Below are 13,063 nucleotides of genomic sequence, written 5' to 3'. Positions count from 1 at the left end.
TTTGTGTTCAAAAATGGCCAAAAATCAAAGACGTCCAAATCACAAAACGTCCAAATCCAAGGACGTCCATGGGATTTTCAAACACAAAAGATGGACATCCATCTTTTTCGAAAATGACCTTCCCCGCCTCCGAATTTGGACGTTTTACAAAGAGGTCCAAATTCCAACTTAGACATTTCTTTCGAAAATGCCCCTCTACATTACTATTGGGCTCATTTTCGAAAGAGAAGGAAGTCCATCTTTCGACATAAATTAGAAGATGGACGTCCTTCTCCCAGGGACGTCCAAATCGGTATAATCAAAACCCGATTTAGAACGTCTCCAACTGCACTCCGTTGCAAGGATGGCCACAGTTCAAGGGGGCGTGTTGGAGGTGTAGCGAAGGCGGGACTTCAGCGTGTCTAACACTTGGACGTCTTTGAGCCATAATCGAAAAAAGAAGGACGTCCCTGACGAACACTTGGACGTTTTCACCCGGACCTGTTTTTCTTACGACTAAGGGACAAAAAGGTGCCCGAAATGACCAGATGACCACAGGAGAGAATCGGTGATGACCTCCCATTACTCTCCCAGTGGTCACTAACCCCCTCTCACCCTCAAAAAACATCTTTCAAAATATGTTGTGTCAGCCTCTATGCCAGCCTCAGATGTCATACTCAGGTCCATGACAGCCCATGCAGGTCCCTGGAGCAGTTTTAGTGGGTACTACAGTGCACTTCAGACAGGTGGACCCAGGCCATACCCCCCTTACCGGTTACATTTGTGGAGGGTGGGTTTTGGGGGGCTCAGCACACAAGGTAAGGGAGCTATGCTCCTGGGAGCAGTTTATGAAGTCCACTGCAGTGCCCCCTAGGATGCCCGGATGCTATCCTGGCATGTCAGGGGGACCAGTGCATTACAAATGCTGGCTCCTCCCATGACCAAATGGCTTGTATTTGGCCGTTTTTGACATGCACGTCTTTGGTTTCAAAAATCGCCGAAAGTCTAGGGACGATCAAATCTTGGGACGTCCAAATTTAAGGATTTGGACCTCTCTGACAGTATTTTTGAAACGAAAGATGGACGTCCATCTTGTTTTGAAAATACGGGTTTCCCCACCCCTGGATTTTGCCGTTTTGCAAAGACGTCCAAATCGCAACTTGGACGTCCCTTTCGAAAATGCCCCCCACGTTTCTCCAATAAATGTACTTTTGCACATCTGTGTTTGTTCCCTCGCCTTTAGACCACCTTTGCTGCTGTTGGTTTCTTTTTTTTAAGCTAAGTCATTCTTTAATTAAATTACATTTGTGTCTGAAAAGTGAAAATGGAAAAAGGAACTACTCCCTAAGAACACCTTGCTGACAATTCTATAAATGGGTTAAATTATCATTTCCCAAAATAGGCTTCAAAATGGGAACCATCTGCGGCTGCAAATTAGTTCATTAAACTATCCACGGTAGCTCACTTGTGATTGTTTTACATTAAAGATAATGTACTGTTTATCTCTATCCAGTTACAAGAAACACCATTTCTACAAGACAATTTTTTATTACTAGTGATTTATAGGTATTAAAAATCTCCACTGAAACTTTTTCTATATAGGTAATCAGTACACAAAAGGTTTTGTGTGCTCAGACTAGGCTGCTGGCTTGATTTTTTGCTTAAAAGTTCACTAGTTAAAGAGAATGATATAGGATGTAATTAAAATGATTGGTTTTCGATGTGAGTTATAATTTTTTCTAAATCAATTTTAATCTATAAGCCATTTAGGTATGTGTTTGGAAGCAGGCGGAATACCAAATACAATAAAAGGAAAATGAAATCACATGAGAACCTGTATCTTTCCAGAAGAGAAAAAGTGCTTGTTTTACTGAAACTGCCTGATATTTTTCTATTTGAAACGAATCAACAGACTTTCCATAAGACAACTATAGAACTCATTTATACATTTTGAGGTAGACATACCATTCCAGTGCAGCATACCTCAGCACTAGAATTATTTAGACCAGGTGTTAATAGATCATGTTTGAATGAAAAACGAAATGACAGTGATCCTTATATTCAGTTGGAATATAATATACTCAAGAGGGATGATTGTTTGCAGTGACATGGGAAACAGCAACCAGCAAGAAGAGTAGTGAAGTTAGCAAGGCTCTCCCACAAAGAAACAGAAGGACGAGCAATGTAACCAATAAAACCTTTATTCTTCAAGACCCAACATATTCCATGTCGCTAGCAAATGAAAATGAGCAGAAAAAACACACGAATTTTCATTTGCCTAATGGTTAGTGCAATGGGTTTTGATCCTAGCAACCTGGGTTCAATGCCCACTGCTGCTCCTTGTGACCTTGGCAAGTCACTTAACCTTCCATTGCCTCAGCTGCAAAAAGTTAAATTGTGAGTCCCCTAGGGACAGAGAAAGTACCTGTATATAATGTATACAGCACTGCGTATGTCTAGTATCATGATTAGTAAATGATTAGTAGTAGTAGTAGTATTAATTTGCACACTATCCTGCTAATTCTATAAACTTGTGTGCATAGTTTTACATTTAGCCCACAAAGTGGTGCACACAAGTTATAGAATAGCTGCTAAATGGTGTTAACAACCAATTATTGGCTATAATTGGTGTTCAAAGGTACTAATGGAGGGGCCTAGTGGTTAGAGCACCAGTTTTGACACCTAGAGGTGGCCGGTTCATATCCCACTGCTGCTCCTTGTGATCTTGGGCATGCCACTAGTTGTCTCTGCGGGGGGAACATGTTCTTTCCTGCCCAGGCCGCTGGGCTGCCACTATTCTCCCCAGCTTGGCACCACCATATTTTAAAAATGGTGGTCGAGACTCTCTGCAGAAGTCTCGCAAGACTGTGGAGACCCGCAAGACTAATGCGAAAGTCTCAACCACCATTTAAAAAACACAGCGGCACTGGCAGGCAAGGGAATAGCAGCAGCACAGTGGATAGGAAAGAACTTGCCCCCCCCCCTACAAAGACCACCAGGAGCCCTCAGGTAGGAGCGATGTAGTGGGGGCATCGGCTGCGACAGCAGGGACGGTGGGTGGGTGTCGGGTAGCAGCCGGCAGGGGGCCCAGACCACCCCTAGTCTGCCCTGTGCAGCGCTAACCCAGCAGTAATTGACGCAGGAGCCCTTACCGCCACCTCAGTGGGTGGTGGTAAGTGCTCCCCCTCGCGTGACCATGTATTAAGATCAATCTTACTGCATGGCCATGACTATTTTCAGCCTTTTTTACCAACTGCAGTAAAAAGGGCCCTAGTGAGCAGCAAAAACGGCCCCTGCCACTAGCACAGGGCCCTTTTTACCACAGCTTGGTAAAAGGACCCCTAAATGTGTGTCTTTTGCAAAAAAAAAAGATGTGAAAGAGCAGCTACAAGTCTGGGAGTAATTTATAACTTTTAATGACACAGAAGGAATGGCAGTGCGTACACTCTGGGATACCAGGACTTATTTGTACAAGGGATCTTGCTGTAGAAAGCCTCACTCCATAAAAAGGCTAGGGAACAGGAATTGCATGCCCTACAACTGGAATTGAAGAAATATCAAAAATTGCAAGCGAGTAGTAAAAATTGACAAAATAATTGAAATAATAGAAAGAGAAGGTGGAGTTTCTTATGCGATTAAGCCGCAGAATATTATTGGAGCACAGCAATAAGGCTGGACGGCTGCCAGCCTGGTAATTTTTAATAAAAGAGATCTTCCAGGTTAGTTAGGGAACTGGTTGAGGATCAAGGGGAGATTAAGAATAATATAGGCACTGCGGATGAGTTTTGCAAATTCTATCAGCAGTTATATACACCTGAAGGTGTGGGAGATCGGACCTCAGTCCAAGATTATATCAATAAAGCTCACCTGTCAGGAATAGAAGAGAGGGATAGGCAAAAGTTGAACAGGTCAGTAACAGCGAATGAGGTACGCTGGGCCATTAAAAATCCCTTGCAAAAGGGAAAACTGGAGGGGAAGATGGTTTCCCTGTGGAATACTATCAAATGATGTCTGACAATCTCAGAATGTTACTAGCTAGAGTAACGAATGATGCATTAGATAGTAAGGGGCTTCCGGAATTTTATTTATTTATTTGTTGCATTTATATCCCACATTTTCCCACCTATTTGCAGGCTCAATGTGGCTTACAATATTACATCATGTCACGCATCATTCAAGAGTAGGTACACAATTAATTACATATAGAACAAGTGAAACATAGTGAATATAATCAATTCAGTAAACAAGAAAACAGTCAGAATATCAAGTGACTAGCGGTATGTTAGAAATCCTATTATTGATTATTATGGTAAGTTTTGTTGAAAAGGTAAGTCTTTAATGATTTTCAAAAGTTGATTAGGTTGTGAATAGTCTTCAGGTCAAGTGGCAATGCATTCCACATCTGTGTACCAATGTGGGAAAAGGTAGATGCATGTACTAGTTTGTATTTTAGACCTTTACAACTTGGGAAGTGAAGTCCCAGGAATGTGCGTGTGTTAGGATCTGGTAACTGTGAGCCCCTGTGCCCTGACTGAGCACGCGAAGATGGAGTGACACCACACTCGGTCAGGCAGCCAGACAACCCCAAGCTTCACCTGGGAGACAACCACCGTTCCCTGAGAGTTGAGCCCTCAGATGTAGGCGGCCACCAGGACTTCTGGAACTGGGGGGTTGCACAACCGCTGACCAGGCAAGCAAGCAGAACAGACACAGTCCAAGAGCCAGGAAATCCGTAGGGCAAAGAGTAGTCAAAAACAGCCCAAGGTCAAGGCAGGCAGCAAAACAAGCGAGGTCCTGGATCTGAAGACAAGGAGCACTGGCGTGGATCTCAAACACAATTGAGGCCAAAGCAATGAAGGACTGGAGGCAGGGCTTTAAATAGTGTAGGAATCAATCTCAAACAAGTGCAGCTGATCCGAGATGGCTGCCCACGTCAGCAGAGAAGCCCAACGCCCAAATATGGGCTTCCTTCCAGTAGCCGGCCAACCCCAAGATGGCCGCCACAAGCTGAGATGCCCATCCCAAGATTGCCGACCTATCCTGGAGAAATACCACCAAGATAGCTGGCTATCTCTGCCGGACTGCGCCTCGCCGGCGAATCGGCCGCGCAGGCCTTGTCACCAGGTGAGGAACGTAACAGCGTGCTGATCTTTTAGCGTTTCTGGGTGGGAGATCAATAAGGTCTGACATGTAGGCCGGAGCATTTCCATGAATAACTTTATGAATCAGTGTGCACACTTTGAACACAGTACGTTCTTTAACTGGAAGCCAATACAGCCTATCTCTTAGGGGCTTAGCACTTTCGTATTTTGTCTTTCCAAATATTAGTCTAGCTGTGATGCTCTGAGCTGTCTGAAGTTTCTTGATGATATGCTCTTTACAACCAGCATAAAGCGCATTGCAATAGTTTTCTAGATGACTTATCACCATCAATTGTACCAGGTTGCGAAAAATACCTCTTGGGAAGAAAGATTTTAATCTCTTGCATTTCCACATTGATTGAAACATCTTCTTAGTTGTATTCTTCACATGACTTTCAAGTGTGAGATTTTGATCAATGGTAACTCCGAGAATCTTCAGGGTGTCTGAGATAGGAAGGGAAAAGTTTGGTGTGGTAATGGAGGAGAATTTACTTGTGTTATATTGTGATGTAAGTATAAGACACTGTTTTTTCAGCGTTGAGTTTTAATTGAAAAGCATCCGCCCATGAATGCATAATTTGGAAGCCGCGATTGATGTCATCCATAATTTTCCTTAGATTATGTTTGAACGGGATGTAGATCGTGACATCATCTGCATATATGTACGGATTAAGGTCTTGACTGTGTAGCATCTTGGCCAGGGGTGTCATCATTAGGTTGAAGAGGGTTGGGGAGAGTGGAGATCCTTGGGGAACTCAGCATTCCGGTATCCATAAAGCTGACGTATTCGAGTTAGATTTCACTTGATATGATCTTGTAGTTAGAAAACCTTTAAACCAATTGAGAACGTTGCCTTCAACTCCGAAGTATTCCAGAATGTTTAATAGTATATTATGGCTTACCATGTCGAATGCACTGGACATGTCAAATTGTAGAAGGAGTATGTTGTTGTCAGTTGCAATTGTTCGTTTGAATTTATTAAGCAGAGTAGTTAATACTGTTTCGGTGCTGTGATTAGCTCGAAATCCTGATTGGGAATGGTGAAGAATTGAGAATTTATCTAAATATTCGGTAAGTTGTTTGGTCACCATACTTTTCTTTAATTTGGTTATCAGAGGGATTGACGCTACTGGGCGATAGTTGGTTACATCATTTGTGCTTTTTTTTTTTGAGTCCTTGGGTATAGGGGTGAGTAAAATGTTTTCTTTAAACTTCGGGAATAGTCCATTTTGTAGCATATAATTCAGATGAAGCGTGAGGTCAGATACGAATTGTTGAGGAGCTAATTTTATAAGGTTATTAGGGCAGATATGTAATTTGCATTGGGATTTGGCAAATGTTTTGAGGCCTTGGGAGATGGAATCAACCAAGAGTGCATCGAAGTTAGTCCAGGTTCTGTCTACTGGATGTTCACCAGGGATTGGATCTAGACAGTCAAGAAATTTTAAGTATTCTGTGGAATTGATATGTAACATAAGTCGTAGTGAAGAGCCCACCCCCACCCAGAAGCCCACCACCGTGACCAGCCAGCGTTTTGATTACTCTTGTAATCAAAATGATGGCTCTGGTCTGCTAGTGGCCTTCTGGATGGGCCATGGGGGGGGGGGGGGGTATAGGGCAAAAAAAAAAAAGATGTATTTAGTCATTAAATATATCTCTTTTGCCCTGGCCTAGGCAATGAGGAGCCCATCCCCACCCAGTAAGTATGTGGTTTATGTTGATGCAGGGCAGCTGTTGGGTAAAATACTTAGAAATCCATCATAAAGTGCATTCTAAGGCATTATTTTGTAGTATCCCAAGAAACACTACTTATAGTGCCCACCCATATTAGCTCTGGGCCCAGCCACAATTTTATTTGTGTTGGTTATGAATTTTTAATTGGTTAATAAAGCTGCGGCCAAAATTATTTATCCAAATTATAAGGTTGTCATGGAGGGGCATAATTGAACGAAAACGTTTATCTCCATGGGCGTTTATCTCAGAGAACGGGTCCGTGAAGGGGCGGACCGAACTGTATTTTCGCAAAAAATAGACGTCCATGTTTTATTCGACAATTTGTGAGCTGGGCGTTTTTGTTTTTCAGCGATAATGGAAAATGAAAGCGCCCAGCTCAAAAACGAATAAATCCAAGGCATTTGTTCGTGGGAGGGGCCAGGATTCATAGTGCACTGGTCCCCCTCACATGCCAGGACACCAACTGGGAACCCTAGGGGGCACTTTTACAATAACAAAAAAAGGTAAAAGAGCTCCCAGGTGCATAGCACCCTTCCCTTGTGTGTTGAGCCCCCCAAATCCCCCTCAAAACCCACTGCCCACAAGTCTACACCATTATTATAGCCCTAAGGGGTGAAGGGGGGCACCTACATGTGGGTACAGTGGGTTTGGGGGGGTTGGACGACTAATAAGCATTAAGCAGCACAATTGTAACAGGTAGGGGGGGATGGGCCTGGGTCCACCTGTCTGAAGTCCACTGCACCCCCTAACAACTGCTTCAGGGACCTGCATACTGCTGCCAGGGAGGTGGGTATGACATTTGATGGTGAAAATAAAAAGTTGTGAAACATCATTTTTTTGTGGTGGGAGGGGGTTAGTGACCACTGGGGGAGTCAGGGGAGGTCATCCCCGATTCCTTCCGATGGTCATCTGGTCATTTAGAGCACTTTTTTGGGACCTGTTCATGTGAAAAAAGGGTCCAACAAAAGTGGCCTAAATGTTCGCTAAAAACGCCTTTATTTTTTCGATTATCGCCCTAACGCGTACATCTCTCCTCGGCCAATAACCACGCCCCAGTTCCACCTTCGCCACACCCCCATCAACTTTGTCCGCATCCGCGACGGAGTGCAGTTGAAAACGTCCAAAATCGGCTTTCGATTATACCGATTTATTCGTTTTTGTGAGATAAACGTCTATCTCCCGATTTGGGTCGAAATCTAGGTGTTTTTCTCTTTCGATTATAAGGTGGATGGTATTCTTTGTTTGTGTGTGTGCCAGGAACATATACAATGCAAGTGCCAATATTATGCGCGTTAAAACTGTTAACACGCCTATAACGCGGCTTAGTAAACAGGGCCCTAGGTGTTTTGTCATTACTTTTCTTATATGCTAAATAAAAATTGAATGTTCATTTTAAAAAACCTGGTATAAATCTGCAGGCATAAGTTAGGCACAGATCCCCCGAATTCTATTATACTGCATGTATTTTTAGTGAAATCCCCCCTGACCCACTCATGCCTCTCCCATGGCCATGCCCCTTTTTCATTTGTGCACTAAAAAAAAATCTACACTTGCATCTTTATAGAATAGCGCTCAGCAACATTCGTGCACAATCCAAATTGTTGCCATTTAACACCAATAATTGAAATTGTTTGTATCCAGTTATTGGTGCTAATTGGTTCGTTACTCAATTAAATTTGCACATGCAATTTTGAGCACCATATATAGAATCCAGGGGTTAACCTATAAAGAAGAAGTTATTGCCTTTGAAAGCTAATCAAAAAAAGTATCGTTTGTCCAATGAAAAGGTATTATCATATTTTCTTTTCTTTATTTTGTTTTATTTATGTTTATTACTTTGAATTATTCCAATAATTAGATATTTCTGTAGTCTAAAACCATTCACCCTTGCCATTTGAAGCCAGTCATACTTTCTTATAATTATATCAGTCAACATTTTGTTTCTTCAAAGGGAGCAATTTGCGTTGCTTAATATTCTTTTCTGATTTTCAAATAATGGGATTTACAAATCACAAAAAGCTTAAGGATTTATTGTTTTTGTACCATCAGCATAGACTGAATGAAATTTTTGTTGGTGCTTCAGGCCTATGGTGTACTCTGCTAAGTTCCATTATCTGTTTTTGATACTGAAAAGCTTTAGTTTTAAGGGAAACACCAGGGAGTTGCCATCTATTTGGTATGTCTTCCTACACATATATGTACATATACTCACTGTGCTATTTGTGTGTGTGGTTTGTTTTGTTTTTTTACTGTAATAGAGATTTCCTACCAAATTCTAGAAATAATGCTGTCTGTCCACCTCCACAGTGACTAATTAGTATTTCTGTATTTCTCAGAAGAGCTCTTCCTTTGCCATCCTAACACACTACACAGTCCATAATTATTGGAGTTGTCTGAATATAGCAGGGCACAGAGCTTCAGTTATGTTATTTTGGGAATGAATTGCTTAACCAAAAGAAAAAAGGAAAGGGCTTAATGAATATTTTTTAATGAAATTTGGGCTTCTAAATTTGGATATTTTTCCACTCGCAAAAAACTTTTAGTCAATTAGGTTAATGGCAGTGTCATTTTCATTTTTTATTTTTCTCAGTGCTATGTAGTTTGTATGTTTGTAAAATCCCAGAGAAAGGATTCCTGACAGGAACATTGTACATCATGAATCTAGGTTTTGTCAAGTAATATTTTTGTTTACTGTATTCTAGAAATAATGACCAGAAATCAAAAAAAGTGAGACAATATTCATGCCATTACTTCGGCATATACTAGTGTGTATATAAACAAATTTCTTTCTAAAATGAAGTTGATACAGATAAAATTTGTGGAAACATGGGGCCAGATTCTATATATGACACCTAGAAAATCTGTACGAAAAACATTTCCGTCTAAGCATATTCTAAAAGCGGCACCTAGATTTAGGCACGGTATATAGAATACGCTTTTTTAATGTATTTATTTATTAGGATTCATTTTTCGCCTTTCTGAAGAAATTCACTCAAGGCGGTGTACAATAAGAATAAATCAAACATGAGCAGAAGACAATTACAGCAGTAGGCGTATTCAAAAAACAAAGTATGGCATGGAGGGGCATTTTCGAAAGGGACGTTCAAGTTGCAATTTGGACGTCCTTGCAAAACGGTGAAATCCAGGGGCGGGGAAACCTGTATTTTTGAAACAAGATGGACGTCCATCTTTAGTTTCGAAAATATTGCCAGAGACATACAAAACCTTAAATTTGGACATCCCTAGATTTGGTCATCCCTAGACGTGGATGTTTCTGAGTTTTGGCAATTTTTGAAACTAAAGACATCCATGTCAAAAACGGCCAAATGCAAGTCATTTGGGCGTAGGAGGAGCCAGCATTTGTAGTGCATTGGTCCCCTGACATGCCAGGACACCAACCGGGCACCCTAGGGGGCACTTCAGTGGACTTCATTAATTGTTCCCAGGAGCATAGCTCCCTTATCTTGTGTGCTGAGCCCCCCAAAACCCACTACCTACAAGTGTACACCACTACCATAGCCCTTATGGGTGAAGGGGGCACCTATATATGGGTACAGTGAGTTTCTGGTGAGTTTTGGAGAGCTCGCTGTTCCCTCCACAAATGTAACAGGTAGGGGGGTATGGACCTGGGTCCGCCTGTCTGAAGTGCACTGCAGTACCCACTAAAACTGCTCCAGGGACCTGCATGCGCTACCATGGACCTGAGTATGGCATCTGAGGCTGACATAGAGGCTGGCACGACATATTTTGAAAAATGTTTTTGAAGGTAGGAGGGGGTTAGTGACAACTGGGGGAGTAACGGGAGGTCATCACCAATTCTCTCCGGTGGTCATCTGGTCATTTCGGGTACCTTTTTGTGCCTTAGTCATAAGAAGAACAGGTCCGGGTGAAAACGTCCAAGTGTTCGTTATGGACATCCTTGCTTTTTTTGATTGTGGGTCAAAGACGTCCAAGTGTTAGGCACGCCCAAGTCCCGCCTTCACTATGCCTACAACACGCCCCCTTGAACTTTGGCCATCCTTGCGACGGAGTGCAGTTGGAGACGTCCTAAATCGGGTTTTGATTATACCGATTTGGACGTCCCTGGGAGAAGGACGTCTATCTTCCGATTTATGTCGAAAGATGGACGTCCTTCTCTTTCAAAAATGAGCCCAATATTATACTACTTACAATGCCAACAAAATAGGTAATATAACATTTTAATTGAGAATGTAGGGTATAAGCAAAGATGAAACATATAGATAGGTAAGTGAGTAAGAGGAGTTAGAAAGTAAGGTGACCAATTTAAAGAAAGTTGATACCACAGTACCTAAAGTCACAAGCCTCCATTTACACCAACAAAAATATGGTGTAAATCCCATCACGAAGATTAAGGCACAGAGGGCCATATTTTATAACAATGTGTGTAAAATTTGAAATGCAATTTCCCCACCCATAACCATGCCACCTTTTGCCTGCATACATTAAAATGTAGGCGCAGTGCGTTATAGAATATGCTTACGGAGTTGTACACGTAAATTCTAATAATTGTCAATTAGTGCTCATTATTGATTAAGTGCTGTTAACAGTGCTGATTGGCTTGTTAAGCCAATTAACTTACATGTGTTGTTACATAGTACACTTGGATTTTGGCACAGATCTCTAAGCACACTATATAGAATCTGAGGGATAATGCATTGCTTTTCGAGTGTATATACTTAACAGTGTGACTAATGTGTTGACTAGTGGGGGATAAATAGAAAAATGAAGCCAATGAATTCTAAATACAATTTATTTTTTGATTTCAGAAACTTCTATTATATAACAATGCTAAGGGATCCAGTGTCACGTTACTTGAGTGAATGGAAACATGTCCAAAGAGGTGCAACATGGAAAGCCTCACTTCATGTGTGTGATGGAAGGAGTCCTACACCAGATGAGCTGCCCACCTGCTACCTTGGAGACGACTGGTCTGGAGTCAGCTTACGCGAGTTCATGGACTGTGGCTACAACCTTGCTAACAACCGCCAGGTCCGCATGCTTGCGGACCTCAGCCTTGTTGGGTGTTACAATTTGACTTTTATGAATGAAAGTGAAAGGAATGAGATTCTTCTAATGAGCGCCAAGAACAACCTGAAAAATATGGCCTTTTTTGGCCTCACAGAGTTTCAGAGGAAAACCCAATACCTATTTGAGAAGACATTCAATTTGAAGTTCATCTCTCCCTTTACTCAGTTCAATACCACGCGAGCCTCTAATGTGGATATCGATGAGTGGGCCCGTAAGCACATAGAGGAACTAAACTATCTGGACATGCAGTTATATGAGTATGCTAAAGACCTCTTCTTACAGCGCTTTCAGTACACCAGACAGCAAGAGCATCATAAAAAAAGACAAAAGAGAAGGGAAGAGCGACGGCTGTTGAGAGAGCATAGAGTCCATCCAGGACACCAAGGAGAAGACACATCAGAACTTACTGCCACTGAAGACTATAACAGTCAGGTGGCAAAATGGTGACACTCTCCTATCCCAGGTCCAAAAATATACAAAGCAGTAATGACTGAACAGATTCAGACTCATTGACATTTTGTGAAACTTAAACTGTTGAGAAACAAAAGGCATTACAGCAAAGACGACCCAATTTTCCTTAAATTTATTTCTTGAAAACATTTCTAGGATGCAACAGAGAAAATAGAAACTTTCATTTTTGTGCTTTTCAGATGTTTGAATTTAAGTCAGAATAATATTTCACCTACTTATTTTTGCTGTGTGCTGTAAAAGTCATTCAGAAAGAACTTCTTTGACTTTCCATGGACATTTGCATCTTATTCAATTTGAAACTCAGAAGTTTGAAAAATATGGATTCAAAACTAATCTATTCTCAGTTTCATAGGACTGGTAGAGAGGGTCTTCTTTGTGTAATATTCTCTTCTTTGCAACACTGCCTCTTGAAAGTTCATGATTTTAAAATGAAAATGTTGTGATTGTCCCACAGTAAGAACAAAATGAAGAAAGAAAAAGATATTTACATTACTCTGGCTAGCAAAACTAGTTCAAATTTGTATCATTCATTGTAGTTCTTACTTTCAAATATATATTTCAGATTTCTTTTTGGAGGGAGAAATGACTTTGAAAAAGGTTTTTAAGACTGAAGAAACTATCGGCATGGCAATTTCTACATATTGCCAAAATATATGAAATGATGAAAGGAAAAAAATTACAAAGTAAAT

The 13,063-nt window shown here is 41.4% G+C and overlaps 1 protein-coding gene across 1 annotated transcript in view; it reads left to right on the top strand.

Moving 5' to 3' along the window:
* Positions 1-12,350, top strand: part of HS6ST3 (heparan sulfate 6-O-sulfotransferase 3) — a 51,123-nt gene extending 38,773 nt beyond the window's left edge. Inside the window, exons 2-3 of the mRNA XM_030202470.1 lie at positions 10,735-10,754; positions 11,642-12,350. Coding sequence (XP_030058330.1) covers positions 10,735-10,754; positions 11,642-12,350 — 729 coding nt within the window. The remainder of the gene's footprint in view (positions 1-10,734; positions 10,755-11,641) is intronic.
* Positions 12,351-13,063: the final 713 nt, after the last annotated feature.

This window comes from Microcaecilia unicolor, chromosome 4, assembly GCF_901765095.1.
Source record: "Microcaecilia unicolor chromosome 4, aMicUni1.1, whole genome shotgun sequence".
Classification (NCBI taxonomy): Eukaryota; Metazoa; Chordata; class Amphibia; order Gymnophiona; family Siphonopidae; genus Microcaecilia; species Microcaecilia unicolor.
The sequence above is the reverse complement of the archived record's forward strand: the minus strand, read 5'-3'. Positions and strand labels throughout refer to the sequence as shown.